The sequence below is a fragment of the Bos taurus genome, chromosome 9 (assembly GCF_002263795.3).
Source record: "Bos taurus isolate L1 Dominette 01449 registration number 42190680 breed Hereford chromosome 9, ARS-UCD2.0, whole genome shotgun sequence".
NCBI lineage: Eukaryota > Metazoa > Chordata > Mammalia > Artiodactyla > Bovidae > Bos > Bos taurus.
Genome location: NC_037336.1, coordinates 28,328,597 through 28,351,215, shown reverse-complemented (window position 1 = coordinate 28,351,215; position 22,619 = coordinate 28,328,597). Strand labels below are relative to the sequence as shown.

The window sequence follows — 22,619 nt, the reverse complement described above, 5'->3', positions numbered from 1 at the left end:
AGGAGAGCAACCAGAACCAGCAAAGCAGAATAACAGATGGCTGTTCAGCATGGAAGTGTCTGAGGCAGGCTTCATAGCTCAATCCTGCAGAATGAGCCCACTTGTGTGTCAGATATAAAGGAGTTCAGAGGTGCTGTGACTCACGGATCATATGGGAATGAACTTCTGGCACACCGTGTCCCGGGGAGCTTGGCAGATAAAGCTGAGGGGCGGGAGAGGTCAGTGGGGCATCACAATCAACTTGAACATCTGGAAGCTGCAGGGACAGTGGCTCACAAAGTCTCAGGTTTGAAGCATGATAGAGAAGAAGCTTAGGCAGAAAATACCAGCTTACATTAAAGGATGGAAACTGACAGCCCAGCAGATGTTTTGGGGGCTTAGTAATGGTTATCGACTCCAGTATTCTTGCCTGGAGAATCCCAGGGACAGAGGAGCCTGGTGGGCTACAGTTCAGGGGGTTACAAAGAGTCGGACACAACTGAGTGACAAACACACACACACACACACACATAGTGTGAAAAGAAATCAGAAGATCTGAAAGTTAAATATGCTTTCACATTTGTTACAGTTACCAACACTCCCTGTGGCCTTACACAGGCTATTCCACATTTTAAGATACCCAGCTGCTGGGTCCCTAATGCCATCTGAATCTGGAAACTCTGGGGGACACCTTACTTTTGTTTTGGTTGACCTGTAAAGCTGAGAAAGGCTGGAATCTTCAGACGCAGATTGGATCCAGCTGTGAGAAGCTGCATCAACCAGAGGTAGAAAAGGTAAAGTAGCTGCTGACATTGCTAAAGGGAAAACTGTCATTAGAAGTACTATCAAAGACGTCTGGTTACTCTGACACAGAAACTAGCTAAACTTCATGTCAATTGATGAAAACAAGGCCAGTTGCTCTTAATTACAGGGAACTAACAGACACATCTTTTTGCTGTTTCATGCTGTTCATGGAGTTCTCAAGGCAAGAATACTGAAGTGGTTTGCCGTTCCCTTCTCCAGTGGACCATGTTTTGTCAGAACTCTCCACCATGACCCATCCATCTTGGGTGGCCCTACACAGCATGGCTCATAGTTTCATTGAGTTAGACAAGGCTGTGGTCCATGTGATCAGTTTGATTAGTTTTCTGTGACTGTGGTTTTCATTCTGCCCGCCCTCAGATGGGTAAGGATAAGAGGCTTATGGAAGCTTCCTGACGGGAGAGACTGACTGTGGAGAAAACTGGGTCTTGTTCTGATGCTGACAAAGATCCATCTAGTCAAAGCTATGGCTTTTCCAGTAGTCATGTATGGATGTGAGAGTTGGACTGTAAAGAAAGCTGAGTGCCGAAGAATTGATGCTTTTGAACTATGGTGTTGAAGACTCTTTAGAGTCCCTTGGACTGCAGGAGAGCAAACCAGTCCATTCTAAAGGAAATCAGTCCTGAATATTCATTGGAAGGACTGATGCTGAAGCTGAAACTCCAATACTTTGGCTACCTGATGCGAAGAATTGACTCATTGGAAAAGACACTGATGCTGGGAAAGATTGAAGGCAGGAGAAGGAGACAACCGAGAATTAAATAGTTGGATGGCATCACCAACTCAATGGACATGAGTTTGAGCAAGCTCCAGGTGTTGGTGATGGACAGAGAAATGTGGCATGCTGCAGTCCATGGGGTTGCAAAGAGTCAGACACGACTGAGTGACTGAACTGAACTGAACAGACACATTTTATAAGGACTCCAGGTTGTATTCTATACTTATTTGAGTGGAAGAAAACTAGATAAGCAAGCTTTCCAGAGACTGCACAACACCCAAAGGTCTATCTTACCTATGAGGTCATTGGACGATATCTTAAATAGGTTGAGGAAACCTGTTTTGGATAAAATTTAGGTGCTCCTAAAGAGATGCTAAAGGATATCCTTTAGGTTACAATTTGAAAAGTCATAGTATCACCTGTAATGGTCACTATCCCAAAGGATTCTGTTTGAATTTATAGACCTGTGCCAATCTGAAACCAGAAAACATGATCTTAGCAAAACAACCCTAAAAATGAGGCTTTTGCAAATTAATCCTCTAATAGTTCAGATAATTTAGCTACAGTATATTATACAGTGGTTAGCTAAAAAGGAAGCAAAAGTTGCCTAGCACAGGGTCTACATTGGTTTTCAATAAATATTTGGTGAAAGAATAAATGAATTTTCAGAGAACTGAAACTGCATTCCCATCTTTAAAAAACATTTTGTTGTTTTCAAACTTCATCTGAGAATTGTCTATGACTTACTAGAATGATATTTAAAGTACTCTTTGTATCAGTAAGAGTGTCATCTTAATAATCTGTCAACACAGATCCAGCTGGACAGTTTCAAGACTTTCTTCTACTACATAATCCTCTCTAGTAAGCCAGAAGATAAACAGTTTGGGAAAAGCACTTGAATGTTTGTAACTGTAGCCTAAAAGGAAGTGAACCAATGGATATCTAAGGAAGGCACTTTCAAAGGATGATTTAACTGAACTGGAAAAGAAATCCTAGAAAACCAATTTATAACATACAGTCAAATGTCAAAAACAATTGCTTTCAAGAATCTAAAATATTTCACTGGTATATTATGTGGTCTATTTCCACTTAAAAATGCCCACTTATAGTTGGAACACATAGGGATTTTTTTAACTCCACAAGTTTTACTTTTCTTCCACTTGTTTTCAGTGGTGGCCTTTTTGCACATTTAATGTGTGCTGAACACTTGGGGCTATAAGCAGGGCAAATATATGTATGACTTCCATGCGCTTTTTGTACAAAATTTACTTCAAACTTTCATGAAGTTTAGCTAATTATGTTCCATTAGAACAAACCTAGGTCCTATTAACTGATTGTTAACAGATATGACACAATAACAGGATTCTCAATATTTTGGAGAATAAAAATGAAAGAGATTCAAGTTTGAGCAGTTGGTATGAAAATATGTTACAACTGAAATTATATGCCTCAAAGTAATAGCAATGAAGCAGAACTGAAATTGTTCTTATCTACTAATGAGACATCATCAACAGGATGACATTTAGTCGCAAGCATATTCACTGCCGCGGACAAGCCTGGATATGCTGCCTTTATTTACAGAGTGACAAGTCTGGGAAATTCAGCACAATGTTAGTTTTCTACATGTTTTTCTCTTGAAGTATCTTCCATTTGACAGACTCTTTAGTATTGTATTTGGGGGGACTCATCTGGGGTCTAGTGTTGCTTATAAAAAACTGCTGCCCAGGGAGTGAGCATTCAGTTGGTGATTGTGTTAAATATAGCTGAGGTTCATATACATCCATCCAGACCTTCACACACACACACACACACATGACTCTTAAACCATTTATGGAACCTTTTTCCTTGAGGTGGTCCTTAATGATTATTTTAATCTAGTTTCATCTGCACAGCTATATTGGAACTATTGACACGTAGAATGAAGTGATCCAGGCAAATCTTTTTAGTAAAGTCTCATTTAAAAGTAGGAAACAACTTTGCAAAGTAAAATAAAATAACTAAGAAATTGATTTAATATAGATCTGTGATATGAGATAATAATTAAAATAGTTATATATAATATGTATTATAAATTTAACAAAAACTGTCAGGCTAATAATTTAACGTAATCACCTCCTTGAGTACATTTACTTCTCTGAAAGAAGGGAGAGAGCAGTTCAGTCACCTAGACTGCACGAAATAGGGTCTCTGGGAAGCATTTGTTCATCGAGGGGATAGCTGGATCAATTTCCCATTACTGGTTTCTGTGAAGGTGTGATATTACCAGTAATACAATACTAAGATGAAATGAGAATTTGTCAACTACTTCTGCAACACCGCATCTATGTAATACTATTAAAGACCATACGCTTATCTGTACTACTACCTATATAGGAAAAAAAGAGAGGGATAAAAAAACAAAATAAACCTCTGGATAAAAGAATCTTGCCTATTGACTATCACAATAGAGACTACAAATGATAATTTGGAATGAAGAATAATGAAAAGGATAAATATGTATATAAATCTAGAGCAACAATTGTCAAACTTTAGTGTAAATTATTGAAGCCTGAAAGGCTGTCTGGATGACAGTTTGAGATCCCTCACCAGGATTTCTGATTCAGTATGTCAGGGTTGGGAAGTTACATTTCTAACAACTTCCCAGGTGATAGTACTGGCTTGGGGTACCTACTTTGAGAAACACTGAGAAATGTTGGTTGTAAAACAATGATGTCTTGTGGGGCTTAAAATTTGTATATAGTTAAAATCAATGTATATACGAACAGTTATTTTGTGATAATGGTAGCTCTTCTGCTCATTAGGAAAAACATAGTCTTTTCAATAAACAGTCTCAGTAAATGGTGCTGAGTCAACTGGATATTCACATAGGGGAAAAACCAGCGCTTGATCTTTCCCACACCCTGCACTAAACTCAGTCTCAGGTGGACCACAGGAGGTCCAAATGTGAAAGGCAAAAGAATAAAACAACTAAAAGGTAATATCAGAGAATATCTCAGTGACCTAAAACATTCTTGAACAGGACACAAAAACGCTATATGTAGGAAAAAATTAAGCTACGTTAAAATTTTAAATTACGTTAATCAAAAGACACTATTAAAAAGAGCAAAAAAAAAAACAAGTCACAGACTGGAAGAAGATAGTTGTAACATATATAACTGACAAGAGATTCATATTCTGAATCTATAAAGAACTATAACTATAATAAACAATCCACTCTAAAAGGGGGCAAAATTCTCAAAATGATACTTCACAAAAAAGGTTATGCAAATGGTCAAATGTATGGAAACTTCATAACCTCATTAGCAATCATGGAAATATATATATGAAAACCACTATGAAATTCTCCTGTTTAAAATCAAAACATAGTTTTAATTAAAATATAGTTAAAATGATCAGATCAGATCAGTCGCTCAGTCGTGTCCAACTCTTTTCGACCCCATGAATTGCAGCACGCCAGGCCTCCCTGTCCATCACCAACTCCCGGAGTTCACTCAGACTCATGTCCATCGAGTCAGTGATGCCATCCAGCCATCTCATCCTCTGTCGTCCACTTCTCCTCTTGCCTCCAATCCCTCCCAGCATCAGAGTCTTTTCCAATGAGTCAACTCTTCACATGAGGTGGCCAAAGTACTGGAGTTTCAGCTTTAGCATCATTCCTTCCAAAGAAATCCCAGGGCTGATCTCCTTTAGAATGGACTGGTTGGATCTCCTTGCAGTCCAGGGGACTCTCAAGAGTCTTCTCCAACACCACAGTTCAAAATCATCAATTCTTTGGTGCTCAGCCTTCTTCACAGTCCAACTCTCACATCCATACATGACCACTGGAAAAACCATAGCCTTGACTAGACGGACCTTTGTTGGCAAAGTAATGTCTCTGCTTTTGAATATGCCATCCAGGTTGGTCATAACTTTCCTTCCAAGGAGTAAGCATCTTTTAATTTCATGGCTGCGGTCACCATCTGCAATGATTTTGGAGCCCAGAAAAATAAAGTCTGACACTGTTTCCACTGTTTCCCCATCTATTTCCCATGAAGTGATAGGACCGGATGCCATGATCTTCGTTTTCTGAATGTTGAGCTTTAAGCCAACTTTTTCACTCTCCACTTTCACCTTCATCAAGAGGCTTTTTAATTCCTCTTCACTTTCTGCCATAAGGGTGGTGTCATCTGCATATCTGATAGACAATAGTAAAAACTTATGAGAACTGTGGTACAGTGAAAAACCTTACATACTGTTAGAAGCAGGGTGAAATGACACAGTCATTAGGATATAAATAGTTTGGCGTTGTTTACTGAATTTGATGGTGTTCTCTGGCGGCTCAGCGGTAAAGAATCCACCTGCCAATGCAGGAGACATGGGGCTCATCCCTGGGTTGATGGCAACCTGCTCCAGTATTCTTGCCTGGGAAATTCCATGGACAGAGGAGCCTGATGGGCTACAGTCCATGAGGCTGAGAAAGAGCTGTACACAACTGAGTAACTAAACAACGATAACAACTGAATTTGAAAATGCATATTCCACGCGACCCAGCAATTTCATTCCTAGGTTATGTCCACATGCACTAAGAGACTTGTACCAGAATGTTCATACATCATGACTCCTAATAGTCCCAAAGAGAAAACAACACAATTTCCATGAACAGGAGAATGGATAAGAATGTCATTTGTAAAATGGAATTCTATGCATCATCACTGATTATGGTTGAACTAACTACATGCAACCAGTTAGGTGAATCCTATAATATTGAAAGAAAGTAACCAATCACAAAATCACATATGAATGATTATATTTAAGTCAAAGAAAAAAGACTAATTTGTAGGGCATAGTTACTTAGTTTGCAAAATTTAAAGAAAGACAAGTGATTTGAAGTGATCATTTCCAAAATGAAGATAGAATGGTTTCATTTTGGGGGAAGAAAAGCCAGTAGTTATGAGTGAAGGATAAGGGGGCTTTTTTTGGTACCTGCAATGTTCTATTCCTTAACCTGGGTAGGTGTTTACTTTAATATGTCACTGAATTATACATCTCGTTTTGTGCCTCTTATGGTACATATATTTTATTGGACAACAAATGGGATAAAATGCTTTAAAACAAAAACCACTCTCTCCATTTTAATACAGCAGTAAAGCAAACTGTCTTTTTGGTTGCTTGAAAACACCTTAAGTCCTTAATTTAATCATTTTCTAATTATGACTTAATTATTCCTGTTGCTTAGTTAATTTATTTTCATATTCTAGTTTCTACATTGCTGTAGTCCATGGGGTGGCAAAGAGTCGGACATGAATTAGTGACTGAACAACAACAGTTTTTACATTACTTTCCATTAATTTGTCAAAGCGAGTTAATTTTGAATGAGAATGAAATGCTCTGGTGTCATCTGGATAAACATCTTGTTTCATTCTTAGAAGGCTTTACATATTTATTTTGGCTTCAGAACTGATTTCAAGTGTACAAGGGGGACAGAATAAAAGTATAATCATTGAAGGACTTAGCAATTGTAAATACAACTAACTGGCCAACTCCAACAATGTTACTACATGACAGAAGTGATCCGTATCATATACTGATATGTTGAAATGAACCTTTTTGAGGCAATTCTATTATTGATATATAATGAAAACATCATCACTGAACATGGGCTATACCATTTCAATGACCAACAGGTTTTATTTTATAAATTCTCCTCTAAAATTATAGTTTAATATTTCCATCTCAGGGAACAAAATTAAGCAATGAAGGCAATGGCATCCCACTCCAGTACTCTTGCCTGGAGAATCCATGGACCGAGGAACCTGATTGACTGCAGTCCATGGGGTCGCTAAGAGTCGGACACGACTGAGAAATTTACTTTCACTTTTCACTTTCATGCATTGGAGAAGGAAATGGCAACCCACTCCAGTGTTCTTGGCTGGAGAATCCCAGGGATGGGGGAGCCTGGTGGGCTGCCATCTATGGGGTCCCACAGAGTCGGACATGACTGAAGCGACTTAGCAGCAGCAGCAGCAGCAGCAGCAAGTACCTTGAAGGATTTGAGATTTAACCCTTCCTGCAAGCCAACAAGTTAGATGGCCACAGTTTCAAGGATGCAAAACTCCTGGGTTACAGATGAAAGACTCAGACTCAGCAAGAGGTCTGAACATCAGCATATTTGGGGCTGGTTTTCTGAGCCCAATTCCCACAAGCCTAAGAGAAGAGTTATATTTGCATACCCAGTGGGTGGCCTTACAGGAGAGTAACTCTTGAGTTGAAGGAAACCAAATAAATCTGCTTTGTTCAGGAGGGAGACAGTATCTTCTTCCTCTAAAGCCCTAAGCAAACCAGTCCTTCCTTCAGATGGAAGTACCATCTGCAGCTTCTAAGGCTCTTCCAAAGCTGCTCACTATGCACACAGCCTTGAAAAGATGGTCTCGAAAAAAGGATAGTTAGTGCCTTGATCATAAGACATGAAGAAACATGAGACCCATGGAGAACTGTGTCTCCTTATTGGTGATAGTTAAAACCTCTCTATGCATTTGATATGAATCATTTTCCTCAGAAATTGAAAGCTGACTACTGTCCTACACTGAATTTTTCAATTTTTTTGGAAATAGGAACCCAAATATTTTAACAATTCATGTTGCACTCAGAATGCTTTTGAGAGTCATAAACACATAAAGTCCTAGAAGGACTTTGAATATATATACTGCATATATATATATGGATATATATATATGTATGAAGTGAAGTGAAGTCGCTCAGTCATGTCCAACTCTTTGTGACCCCATGGACTGTAGTTTACCAGGCTCCTCCGTCCATGGGATTTTCTGGGCAAAGGTACTGGAGTGGGTTGCCATTTCCTTCTCCATATGTATCATATATATATTCCTTCTCTATACTACATATTTTTTATATGTATACACTTATATATATGTAGTATATGTATATGTATATATATATATATAGTGCATATATATAAAATATGTAGTGCTAAGTCATTTCAGTGGTATTCCATTCTTTGTGACCCTATGGACTATAGCCTGCCAGGCTTCTCTGTCCATGGGATTCTCCAGGCAAGAATACTGGAGTGGATTGCCAAGCCCTCCTCCAGGGGATCTTCTCACCCAGGGATCTAATCCTCTCTCTTAAGTCTCCTGCATTGGCAGGTGATTTTTTTTTACCACTAACACCACCTGGGAAGCCCATATATATACACATATAGATGTGCATGTTTATACAAATGATGCTAAAGCTGAAACTCCAGTACTTTGGCCACCTCATGCAAAGAGTTAACTCATTGGAAAAGACTCTGATGCTGGGAGGGATTGGGGGAGGAGGAGAAGGGGATGACAGAGGATGAGATAACTGGATGGCATCACTGACTCGATAGACAGGACTTTGAGTAAACTCCGGGAGTAAACTCCGCCAGGACAGGGAGGCCTGGCGTGCTGCGGTTCATGGGGTCGCAAAGAGTTGGACACGACTGAGTGACTGAACTGAACTGATACAGGTCTGCCACCCCTCTTTCTCTTTGTCAGCACCATCACCTTGAAAGCAATAACAGAAAGCCTGTTTATTAATCTGAAGGTTCTAATAGTCATCAAATACAACAATGTTTTCTTATCTTCAAGATCACCCATCCATAGACTCTAGGACAATGGCTCACACCCAGTTCAGTTCAGTTCAGTTCAGTCGCTCAGTCGTGTCTGATTCTTTGTGACCCCATGAATTGCAACACGCCAGGCTTCCCTGTCCTTCACCATCTCCCAGAGTTCACTCAAACTCACGTCCATTGAGTCGGTGATGCCATCCAGCCATCTCGTCCTCTGTCATCCCCTTCTCCTTCTGCCCCCAATCCCTTCCAGCATCAGAGTCTTTTCCAATGAGTCAACTCTTCGCGTGAGGTGGCCAAAGTACTGGAGTTTCAGCTTTAGCATCATTCCTTCCAAAGAAATCCCAGGACTGATCTCCTTTAGAATGGACTGGTTGGATCTCCTTGCAGTCCAAGGGACTCTGAAGAGTCTTCTCCAACACCACAGTTCAAAAGCATCAATTCTTCGGCACTCAGCCTTCTTCACAGTCCAACTCTCACATCCATACATGACCACAGGAAAAACCATAGCCTTGACTAGATGGACCTTTGTTGACAAAGTAATGTCTCTGCTTTTCAATATGCTATCTAGGTTGGTCATAACTTTTCTTCCAAGGGGTAAGCGTCTTTTAATTTCATGGCTGCAGTCACCATCTGCAGTGATTTTGGAGCCCAAAAAGATAAAGTCTGACACTGTTTCCACTGTTTCCCCATCTATTTCCCATGAAGTGATGGGATCGGATGCCATGATCTTCGTTTTCTGAATGTTGAGCTTAAAGCTAACTTTTTCACTCTCCTCTTTCACTTTCATCAAGAGGCTTTTGAGTTCCTCTTCACTTTCTGCCATAAGGGTTGTGTCATCTGCATATCTGAGGTTATTGATATTTCTCCCAGGAATCTTGATTCCAGCTTATGCTTCCTTCCAGCCCAGTGTTTCTCATGATGTACTCTCTGCATAGAAGTTAAATAAGTACTTGACGTACTCCTTTTCCTATTTGGAACCAGTCTGTTGTTCCATGTCCAGTTCTAACTGTTGCTTCCTGACCTGCATACAGGTTTCTCAAGAGACAGGTCAGGTGGTCTGGTATTCCCATGTCTTTCAGAATTTTCCACAGTCTGTTGTGATCCACACAGTCAAAGGCTTCGGCATAGTGAATAAAGCAGAAATAGATGTTTTTCTGGAACTCTCTTGCTTTTTCGATGATCCAGCAGATGTTGGCAATTTGATCTCTGGTTCCTCTGCCTTTTCTAAAACCAGCTTGAACATCTGGAAGTTCACGGAGAAATGGAGTAGCCATCATGGTCACAGCCAGTGGAGCTCAGTAGACATTTGTTGCATTGAGTTAATCTGAACTCAGGACCCCATTGGACACTCTATAAGCCAAAAGTTTATAAAGTGACAGGCTCAGTAATACATGCTGTGCTTTGAAAATACAAGGCATTCATTTTTCTCAAACCCTTAGTCATCTTAACCTCATCGGTTCAATCATGATGATTCTAGTATACAGATGTATCAAACTGAGGGAACTATCAAATGCATCTCCAGAAACATGTTTTATTATGAAATGTAAGTCAAAGAGTGCCTGTTTTTCCTTCTTCTGAAAACGGGTCCCCCCACCCCCACCCCGGCTCATTTCCATCCTCTTCCAGAGTTTGAAATATTATTCATATAAGTTCCTCCGGAGGCTTAATCATCAGCCCAATGCTGTGGAACCACTCTGGTCTTTTCTAAATTCAACATTTCTGTCAACAACAAATGCGGAAAGTACAAAATGTTTCCCTACTTCTTCCACATCAAAATTACCTCCTACAGGAACTAGAAAATGTTGTGTCGCTGAATTACCGTCTACAACAGCCACTCGCCGCCGGGCAGCTCAAGGGTCTTGCCCACAAAGGGTGAGAAAGGGTCGTGGGGAGGCTGCGGGGCGTCGCTACCCCGCCTGGCCCCGCGATGCCCGTCCCAAGTAGCCGGCCCGGGAGTTGGGGGACCAGGAGCGGGCTAAACTTGGAGCTCGGGATATTTGAATGCCACGGAAATTGCGGTCCTATCCAAACGAGTCAGGGCGAGAGGAGCGGAGTGCGTGAGCGAGCTGAGTGAGTGCTTACGTCGCAGCGAGATCTGTGCTGGGATAATTAGAGAGGAGTTGGGCTGAGCCGAGTCCTCTTTTAGCAGCGGCAGCCGGAGCCGCAGCAGCAGCAGCGGCCGCGGCGGCAGCCCGGAGGGGCGCGTCTGACTTCGGCCGCCCGGGCGCGCACAGGGTGAGGGCCCGGGGCCCGCAGCAGCCGCGCCCTCGGCCCCAGCGGCTCCGAGCGCACAAAGGCGGCGGCTGCCCGCGTGGCCTCCTCCATCCAGGCGGTCGATTCTCGCTCCCTTCCTTCTCTTCTCCGGCAGGCGAGAATGGCAGGGCCGGGTGAGGACCTGGGACAGCGGTGACCCTAGCTCTGGTCTCCCCCCAACCCCCATCCCCCCACCCCTCCCGCGGGGAGAGGAAGCGGCTGCTTGCCGACGATGTGGTCAGGGCTGCTCCCCAGTGCGTCTTCTGCCCGGGTCCCCGCTGCCGTCCCTCTTCTCTGCTCGCTCCATCCCACCGAGAGGAGTTGATGCTGCGATCGCCGCCGCCGCCTCCGAAGCCGCGGCTGATGGATGCCAGGGAGTGCCGCATTGCTTAGCGTCCCCGCCTCCGGGTTTGCTGGTAGGAGCCGGCTGCTCTTTCTTCTCTTTGCTTTGGGGCATTGTAGAAAAGGTAGAGATATTTAAATTTTATCTTCCACTCCTCTTTCCCACCCTCTCTTCCCCCCAGCCTCGCTTTTGAAACGTACCTTTCCGGAGAGATAGCCCTCCCCCCACCCGCCCCCCTCCGCAGCAAGTCCTTTGAAATAAAGGGCTAGAGGCAGGCAGAAGTTGGTGGGGGTGGGGTTGGGGGGGAGCCCACACGGGTGCTAACGCCACCAAAAACCCTTCTGGTGTCTTAAGAGATCACGGTGTATCCAGGAGGGGAGGAGGGAAGGTGCGCTCTCTGCAGTCGCCACCTAATTGGATCCTAATCGTTTTCAACGGAATCCCACAAATGTCTTGGAAATAGCATCTCTGAATAAGTAGGAAAAATAAGCTTCGTTCCCCTCTCTTTCTCTCTTTTTTTCCTTCTGGCAAAGACGCTCTCTCTCCCCCGCCCCGAGCTCAGCGCGCTGAAGAGCCACCTTATTATTAATCAGAATTTCCATCGTTATCCCTGGCAGGAGCATCGTTCAGTAGGGACCGCAGAAGCATCAGAGTGCTGGGGCTGAGATGTGCGTGGGGGTTGTTTTTGTTCCATCTCGGAAGAGAAGAGGACGGTACCAAGATCAGCACCCCCTGTGCTGGGTGCAATTAGGGGTGTTTTGTTAGGAGAGAGAGAGGACAAGAAGAGGGGTCCTGGGCCACCGGAGGGCCGCATCTCTTTGGAGGTAAAGGAAGAGGGAACCAGAGCGGGACGTTGTTTTTAAGGAGGGGTGGGGAAAGAAGTTCCTATCTTTCAGAGAAAAGGTGCAGGGAAGCAGGAGCAACAGGGTAGTTGATTGGACACCAAGACAAATCATTTCCTGTAAAGAAGAGGAAGCAGGCAGCAGGGAGGTCTGGAGGCTGGAGTGTGGTGGTGGCCAGGGCCAGCTTGGTGGTGGGACAGTCAGCAAGAGAGAGGCAAGGCTCAGGAACACGCAGGACAATGACTCATTTACAAGCGGGTCTCTCTCCTGAGACCCTGGAGAAAGCCCGCCTGGAGCTCAACGAGAATCCGGACACGCTGCACCAGGACATCCAGGAGGTGAGGGACATGGTCATCACTAGGCCGGACATTGGCTTTCTCCGCACAGATGATGCCTTCATCTTACGCTTCTTGCGGGCTAGGAAGTTTCATCACTTTGAGGCCTTCCGCCTCCTGGCCCAATACTTTGAGTACCGGCAGCAGAACCTGGACATGTTCAAAAGCTTCAAGGCCACTGACCCTGGCATCAAGCAGGCACTGAAGGATGGTTTCCCTGGGGGCCTGGCCAATCTGGACCACTATGGCAGGAAGATTCTAGTCCTTTTCGCTGCCAACTGGGATCAGAGCAGGTAAGTCCTAAGTGCAGTCTTGTGCTGGGTCTTCTTTTACTCTCCCATTTTCCAGAAGGTATCCTGGGCAGTGTCACCGTTTTACTGCTTTGAGGGTACTGTTTATTTGGCTCTTGAGAAAAAGAGAAACCTGAACTAAGGCAAGAGTTTTTGGTGGCTGCCTTGAGGGGTGGCAGGGGCTTTTATTTTTACAGTTGAAACTCTTACTTCACTAGCACCCTTTTCTACTGGAGATTTAAGTATATCCTGAACCTTATTATTGTGCTGTGTAATCTAAATCATTTGGCTTCTAAATAAAGCTGCTACATTTTTCAGCTCCTGAATAAGTTTACTGTTCTGTGGAGATATGAGTTTGAGAATGGAGACAACTTTCCCTCTTGCCTCCCTAAAGAAATTCTTGTTTGTTTTTTTTTTTTCCTGAAGAAATTCTTAAGCTAGATTCATCATCACCACCCTCCTTCCCCTCCATGTCCTCCTCCTCCTTTGCATCTCTCTCTCTCTCTAGCACTGCAATTTTATTTTATTTTTTAAAAAAGAGCCTGGCATTCAACCAATATCAAGTAGCTTTATTGCTTGGGAACTTTTCTGCTTGGTGATGTGTAGATGAAGGAATAATGCGATGTATGTCACTTCAATAAAGAGGAAGAGTTGTCCCCTCTGTTGCTGAGCGTGCTGCCGACACCGAATAGGAAGGCTGACTGGTGTGGTTGTTCTCCACCTGTCACCAATCTAAAGAATGTGTTTCCTGTCTGATGTGATTTTTCATCTTTTGGAAGGAAGTGAAAAATGTTCAGATCTGTCAGTTGGTAGACTTTTTTGAGCTCTCTGTCTTTTTAATAGAGGAGAACTAATATTCTTATTTCATCTACATGACAATAGAAAATAACAGACAATGACTTCTCCTTCCTCAGTTGGGGGAATTATTTTCTTAGATTGAAAGATATAAGAAATTATAAAAGACTCTTGTTGGAAGGTAGTTTCAATTAAGTTCAAAGTTAAATAAATTTCATGAAACTTAAAAATGTTACCAGAATTATGAATAATAGGAAGCCTATTACGTTAAAACATCAGTGTATTTTTAGTTCTGTGAACCGTGATTTTTGATGCATCTGGTTAGTTTAAACCATCTCTGAAGCAATTTTAAAAGACTTTATAGTTACTGGGAAGCCTTATAGATCTTATAGATCTCCTATGGCTTCTCAGAGTCTTAGGATCTTAGAATGCAAATTAATATTTTTAACAGGTGTTTAACTCTTTGATTGGTCTCCTATTCTCTTTAATTTTAGGTTGAGAACTACTCTAATTCCTTTTTAGGTAAATAAAAAGATAAATTACTACCTGAAGAATCATAAAGCTAAGACACTCATTGAAGGATTTGGCCGTTGAGGTGAAATGAAGTTCTCTTTCTGTTTGTTACTTTGGTTATTTATAGAGATTTTACTCTGCTTTTTATCAGGTAGCAAAGTTGAAAGTCTCATGAAATGCCATCTTTGACCACAATTTCTCTTTAAAAAGTTTTTATTTCATCTAAGGAGTACATTGAAGATTTATGCAAACCAGTTATTGTGTAGATCAAAGTCGAAAAAATTTATTCAAGAAAGAATCTAATATTTCATATGTCAGTTAGGCAGGAACTTAGTTTATTGAGCTACCATGGAGTGGGAGCTGTGGAAATGGTATGTTTAAATATGTGTCAGAGTCTGTTAAAGATATCCTTAGGGAGGCAGATAGCCCTTAGAGACATAAATCTACATTAGACCTATTTTCCTTTATTTTTATAAGTGATCTAATATTCACATTGATTTATAAACCTAATTAAGTTGAAAATCACTTGTAGTTCTCACCTATATGAGAAGGTGATTATTCTGGATTTACTAAAGAAACTATGTTTTAGTTGTCTATCTCATGCTTTCATATAAAGTATAAGTTGCTAGTAATCAAAATATCTCCCTAGAAATCTACAATGGGAGGGGACTTATTAATTGATATATAGAATTATTTCTTTAAATCAACATATGTAACATTAATGTATATGGGACATTAAAATGAAAAGCTATGTCCTGTAAAAATACCTTACAGGATCTATAGACTAATAATTGTGAATTCTATTTCTAAGGTTTAAATGAATAGGTATGATCAACTAATAATAGTACTTCAAGGTCAAAATGTATACATGGTATTTAGAGCTTGTCTAAAATTCAGTTGAGTTTCCTCCTCCTAGATTCTTTTAAAAAAGCTCCCCCTTGCTTCTCTTTGCCTCCTGCCACCCCCATCCCAGATCTAAGTATACATATGGAGCTCGTGGTAAATAACCTACCTGCCAATGCAGAAGACACAAAAGACATGGGTTCGATCCCTTGGTCAGGAAGATCCCCTGGAGGAAGGCATGGCAATCCACTCCAGTATTGTTGCCTGGAGAATCCCATGGACAGAGGAGCCTGGAGGGCTACATACAAAGGGTCACAGAGAGTTGGACATGACTGAAGTGACTTAGCAGCAGCAGGGCATAAACAGCTCCATCCTCGTATCTTCTGTGAAGCTTTATCATGGGGACATGTGCATAAGGACTGTCTCTGCCCTGCTCTGAAACCAGCAGGACAGCTGCCTTTCTGACAGTACCAGGGTGTCACCAGCCCTTTTCCTGCCTTCTGCCTGAATCCTTTTCCTTCCTTCACCATACATCTTCAGGGCTTATCTGACCTGACTCCGACAGAAGTTTCTGCCACCTTCCCTCGATGTTTACCTTGTGATTGTTCTGTTAGCTGGATATGCCATGTGCCGGATTCTCTTGCTCCCCATCCCTCCCCTGTTCTGTGAGTCAGGTGTTCTCCCCTTCCTGCTCTGATCCCTCCAGCCCAAACAACCTGGGTCCCTGGAGAAGACTGCACATCTCAACATAATTCTAGCCATCTTCCTTGAGTTGTTCAGTGAGTTGTCTGGGTTTCAGTAACTTAAAAAAAAAAAAAAAAAAAACAGTTTTAGAAGAAACAGAATTGTTTTAAAGAAAGAATAGGTGGGAATTGATCAGGGTTACATAGGGAAATTCTAGAAATGAGGTAGAAGAAAATGCACCCTCCCCTTTTATTTCCAGCTTCTCAAAGGGGATAAGCAAAATATTCTTTGTAAATTTTGAAAAACTTTGTAAAGACCCATGAAATAATTGATCTGTATAACAAAAAGCAAAGACAAAACTAAGCTTTGTATTATAACAGGACCTAAACTAGAGTTAATGTTCAGTATATGTTTGTTGAGTTGAATTGAATTATGCATTTTCTTTAAAAAAAGGTTTCTAAGTAGGAAGTTATCTGATATATACTTTCTCCTATATTAAATTTTTAGGACAGTTTTCTGTGCTTCTCAGGAGACTGGAGACAGTAAATACATGTGAGATGGTGACTATAAATAAAATAGTCTCTTCCTACTGCAATATAATGCAGGTCAGTTTCAGGTTATTGCAAATAACTGGACCATTTCCAAAGCCTTTACAAGAAATATGGAATCGTCGGTAAGACAAAGGTATAATATTTACAGTGTGCCCACCTAATAAAAATAAAAAAATAATCGAAATGCTGAAATGTCAAAATGACTTTCAGTGTGGTTGTGGTTCTTTTTAAAAAAACATAGAACAGGTTCAGATGATTTATTACATTTATTGAGCAGGCTATCCTTGGAAAAGATTCACATAATCTTATCTTCTTTCTTTCAAATTGTCCACCATAATTTCTGAAAGCAAAAGTAGATTCCACGAAATTAAAAGCGATTGAATTGATACCCTGCAGCACGATGATGCAGTAGTCCTCCATGCCTGACATGGTGTCTTGCTGTCCTGAGTGACAGTACCCTGCTTCACGACTCAGCAATACCTTCGCATTTCCCACCTGATTTCATCAACAGAATGTGATGATAATGTACCAAGAAGCTAGAGCAGATTACACTACCTTAAGAAAGGAAGTTTGGAATGAAAGTAGATTGTGCTCTAGACCCTAGAGCGTGAGAGCAGGTATCTGAGAGGTTGAAATTCACTGGCATGTAGTGATTGGGAATGTTCATGAGTAAATTGTCTCACCCAAAACATAATGATAACATATATTCTGATAATTGGCCTGTAATTTGTCAGTTAGCCTGCAAGTGGTATGTCACATTTGTTGCTGTGGTTTAGTTGCTAAGTCATGTCTGACTCATTCCAACCCCATGAACTGCAGTGCACCAGGCTTCCCTATCCTTCACTCTCTCCTTGAGTTTGCTCAAACTTATGTCCATTGAGTTGGTGATGCCATATTTAATCCAGCAGACAACCATCGATTTGGAATCAGATTAACAACCACTAGAAAACAATTAAGTACAGTGAAGTTAATGATTCTAATATAGTGGCAATTCAGAAAGCACTGACCGTCTTGCAGCATGTTTGGCTTGTCATAATGGACATTGATTATCACTTTTAGTACTGAAAGTTTGAAAGGGCTGGAAGACTGATTGGTGAGACCATGCTAAGATCCTCTAACCTGTCCTGGAATTTGCCTGAAAAATGTGCTATTATCAGTCTGTTTGTTCCCACAGTATGGCTTTTTCATACAAAAGAAAATATACAAATGGCCAGCTGTTTGAAGCTGTAGTTTGAATTATGATTATATTGTAATTTATTGGGCTTCCCTGGTGTCTCACATAGTAAAGAATCTGCCTGCAATGCAGGAGACCTGGGTTCGATTCCTGTATTGGGAAGATCCCCTGGAGGAGGCCGTGGCAACCCACTCTAGTATTCTTGCCTGGAGATGGACAGAGGAGCCTGGTGGGCTACAGTCCATGGAGTCCCAAAGAAAATTATTTGGCCAACCTTCAAAATGAATGAAGATTATGATGATGGTAGCTTAAATTTTTTTTAAAAATAGCCATAGACTATACATATTTGTTTTATTCTCAGCTACAAAGCTTTACTATTCTGTGAAAGTGCAATAAAATAAAATAAAATAACTAGAAATAGATTAAAATAGACAAGCAATTAACTAGATAATTACAGAGAAACACTTTTACTTGGTAATTTGCAAAAAGCAAGCCAAAAAAGAGGTTTAAATTTTTGGACTGATTTTTTAAGTCTTCCTGGCTCTATTTACTAAAGTATTTAAATATTTCTCAACTTTTTGTTTCATGGTAGGGTCAGGATTCCTTAACTTCAAAATCCTAGAGGCACTGCTGTGCTGTTTTACAGTTGATTTTAAGATTGTGCTCAGTAACTCAGTTGTGCCTGACTCTTTTGTAAACCCATGGGTTGTGGCCCACCAGGTTCCTCTGTTCATTGCATACTCCAGGCAGGAACACTGGAGTGATTTTCCATTTCCTGTTCCAGGGAATCTTCTCAACCCAGGGATTTGAACCCACATCTCCTGCATCTCCTGTATTGGCAAGTGGATTTTTTACCACTGAGCCACCTGGGAAGCCTGATTTTTAAGATTAGGTCAATCCTAGAAATGACAGGTATGGATTCCACGAGGCTTCTGTCTCAGCAGAGCTTCTGTATTGCTTCCTTATAGGGATGCTCTTTAAATAAATATTCTGGGAACTGCAGCTTATTTCAAAATATGCCCTTGGTTCATACCATGAAAAATGAAAGAGAAAAATTATTGTCCTGAGAAATGTTATCAAATACTGGAACAAATCTCTGAACAAAATAGGACAGTCTCTAAAAACTAGGACAATTATGCAGTAATTAGAGAAATAACCCTGAAATAACAGCAATGACCAGGAGTGCCAGACTTCACTAGGACCTTGATTGGGTCTGGCCCAAACCAGGCCATTTTCATGTTTCAAATATGCAACTTTAAACAAAGCTGAAAAGAAACAATGGATTTGGTGTTACTATAGTGCTCTGAATGGAGGCTTCAAAAGAAATCTTTAAAGATATTTTAAAACATGAGCCAACAGTTAGTAAATTCACAAGTTATCCTTAGTAAATTACTATATTTCCTCCATTCTGAGAAAAAGATTGAGCTCTTTTACACCACTGAAGGCAGGTATATATGTGTATACATATATATATATATATATATATATATTAACAGTTAATATAGTCATTAACATAGTCAGTGGCACTCTTGATGTGAGGGAAAAGATGTCCTTGTGTGTTGGCTGGATCTTTACAACATCAAGTAAACTGTGTGAATAGTACTTAATTCAAATCAGTGTTTTAAAAAGTATACTTTTCCCCAGCATTTGCTACATACTTAGAATTTTAATAGGTGCTAGGGGCGAAAAAAAGACACATAACACATTTGTCCTACCATCAAGGAACTTACAGCCTCTCTGGGAAGAAAAACATGAAAAGCTAAATGACTATCAGAGAGATAGTGAGTGTTTAATGAGGATACTGCTGCTAGTGCTGAGAAGTCCGGGCAGACGCAGTAGCAGCCTGCTCTGCGTTGTGTGGAAAGAATACCACTTGTTTGGGCAATGTAATTCAACTTTTACTTTTTCATTTTAATTAATCCATTCATTTTAAAACACTTTTATACAGTATGCTATATTGTAGTGTATGTCATATTTTATATATATTATATACAATATTTTATATATATATATATACACAGACACATATATATATACATGTCATATATTTTATATAACGTATATATTTTATATGTGTCAGGCACTATTCTAAGCACTTTATAAACATTCATTTATTAAATCTTCTTCACAATCATGAGATAGGCCCTGTTAATATCCACATTTTGCAGATGAGGAAACCGAGGCACAGAGCAGCTAAGTATTTCACCCAGAACTGTACAATGAGTAAGTGAATTGGTCAAACTTGTTTTGTGTGTACAGATAGTGAACCAACATAAATCTGGGAAAAAAAACAAATATATCAAAAAAAGCAAGCTCTGATAATTAAAAAAATCCATCTATGGCTTAGAAAATCTTGATTAAACATCAGAATGTAGACAATTAGGCACAGAAAGTTAAGTTGGTAGAATAAATATTCTTAAGACAAAGACTGTACTAAGCAGCTAAGTAAACAGAGTATTTTGCCCTGAGGAAGAGTTGCCTTTCCAATGTTTGTATTTTTTTTCCAACACGACTTCATTCTGTTTTATTTCATTTTGGTGGCAGTAGGTGCACATTTTTAAACTTTTTTTTTCCAAAGAAAGACATTTTTCCTCTGGATGTTTCATGTCCAATTATTTTCTTGTTCTCACTCACCTATGTTTCCATAGCAGTAAATTCTGGAAAACACTCAGCAAGGCTGAGACAGCTTCATATGCCTAGTGATGATGTGATGATTTTGGATTTCATATTGCCTCCAAGGTTTGTAGACTTAGCGTCTTCCCATTCTGACTCAAGATGTCTTGATGTTTTCCTTCTGCCAAAGCCCCTTGCTGGGACCAGGCTGGAGCTGCCCTGATACCTGGCCTGGTGCCATGTTGGTATCGACTTTCTGATCCTTCTTCTGATGTACATTATGCCACTGACACATAAAAACACAGAACAGCTATTCATCAAACTCTGTTCTAGGTCTTGGCACCGTAAGGAGTGGAGAGCTCTGTGGTATCAGAAAAACCTAGCTTCTCATCTAGGCTTCCAGTTTTACTCTTACAGTGATTTCAGAAAAACTCTAAATTCTCTGAGACCTCCTCTGTGTCTTTATCTTCAAAATAATAGGAACTAAGCCATACACAGAGACTTTGGGCTTATTTTGAGATTAAGATAATGCTTTTGAAATTGCTTTGGAAATCTTAAATGGTTACACAGATAGAGATATTATTATTACCACTCAGTAATATAAAGCACCTTGATGGATTCATCAACTTTAGCACCAATGATACCCCAAGGCATTAATGAAGGTAATTCTGCTCCTTTGTCTCTCCCTGTACCACCTTTCTAACACAAGTGCTTTAGACATTGGGAAATGTGGCTTAATGAAAGCTGAGGGTTGGGGGCAGCCTTAATGAAGAATTTAATAATGGCTGATTGATTTAATGACCAAGGCAAGCTGCTTGCTGTTGTGCTGCTCAATGTGATGCCAAGATGCTGGTTTTTCCATGTCAGGCTAAAGAAAGGGCTGGAGAGTAGGAAGGAAATGACCTGTTTGTGATTTGTGTTGCTCTTTGCACTGATGGTCAGCTCTAGTAGGGGATGTGACCTTGTGAACCCCAGGAGAGTAGCACAGGCCAGGAAACTCCCCAAAACCTTGCAAGGTCAGAGGCAGGAGAAGAGGCTTCTCTGCTCTTGATCACCCAGATAGTAAAAAAAAAAAAAAAGGGACAGTTTTTTTTTTTTTGCATATTGTAGCAGCTTTGATTTAAGAGCAATGGTTTACATAGTCCCAAGTTGTAAAATCCCTTACTGGTGTCATTGTTTCATCATCTCCAAGTCGATTTCGGATGCAGACTTTACCCATTGCTGCTTTGGGAAGCTCAGTTAGGAGTCAAGAGCTCCATTAACATGTTGGTTTATTGTTTATGGCTTTCTTTCAACATAGAAAGGAAGAATAGCAATGGTGGATCTACTGTAACTGGGGTGTAAACCTCAAACATGAGCTTTAGAAATACTTACTGTAGTAACATCTAATTTGTGAAGTACAACAGTTAGAAAACAGTTTTAACAAGGATAATGAAAGTCAGATTCCTGAAGACAGAAAATTCATAAAATACTCCATTTCTTCAGAAGATATTTTATGGACTTTGGCATGTAATAATGTTCTGCTTAGGAATAACCTGCTGAGCTGCTAATAGTAGTAATGTGACATGTTTGACAACAGAGGATCGGAACATCAGGAGTGGTTTTGACCTGCCCTTTGAATGCCGTTATTAATAGCTAGAGTGTTTTTTATATTTCTTCCAGTAAATGTATAGTATATAATGTATACTTCTAATAAAAGAAATATAAAAACACCCCAAGCTAACTGCATTCAAAGGGCAGGTCAAAAAAGAATCCACCTGCCAATGCAGTAGATGCAAGAGATGAGGGTTTGATCCCTGAGTTGGGAAGATCCCCTGGAGGAGGAAATGGCAACCCACTCCAATATACTTGCCTGAAAAATCTCATGAACAGAAGAGCCTGGAGGGCTAAGGTCCATGGGGTCGCAAAGAGTTGGACATGACTGTGTGATTGAGTGCACGCACAAACACACACACACACATTAATATAATTTATATAAAGGTCATTTAATTCTCTTTTTGGAAGAATATATTAAATTAAAAAAAAAAAAACATTGGTTAAATTTACTCTATTGATAATCCTGGGATTTACCTTATTTTATTTCCTTTGGAATAATGATATGCATGTAAGTTTTCCTCTTGATTTGACACAGTTTTGGAAAACCATACTTAAAATGTGTTATTTAAAATAAATTGCCTCTTATTTTCAGCCCTTACTGGTGTCATGGTTTATTCTTATTATATACAGTGCATCATTCTTTCAAAGCTGATTTCAAATTCAAGTTTTACTTAATG

The 22,619-nt window shown here is 40.5% G+C and overlaps 1 protein-coding gene across 2 annotated transcripts in view; it reads left to right on the top strand.

Moving 5' to 3' along the window:
• The first annotated feature begins 11,581 nt into the window (after positions 1-11,581).
• The window catches only part of CLVS2 (clavesin 2), a 94,131-nt gene continuing 83,093 nt past the window's right edge, over positions 11,582-22,619 (top strand). The window contains exons 1-2 of one of the 2 annotated variants that reach the window (XM_015472786.3): positions 11,582-11,779; positions 12,240-13,176. In XM_015472786.3, coding sequence (XP_015328272.1) covers positions 12,788-13,176 — 389 coding nt within the window. In that variant the 5' untranslated portion in view covers positions 11,582-11,779; positions 12,240-12,787. Of the gene's footprint in view, positions 11,780-12,239; positions 13,177-22,619 lie in introns of those variants that run through there. The other variant, NM_001206054.2, reaches the window with a different exon arrangement.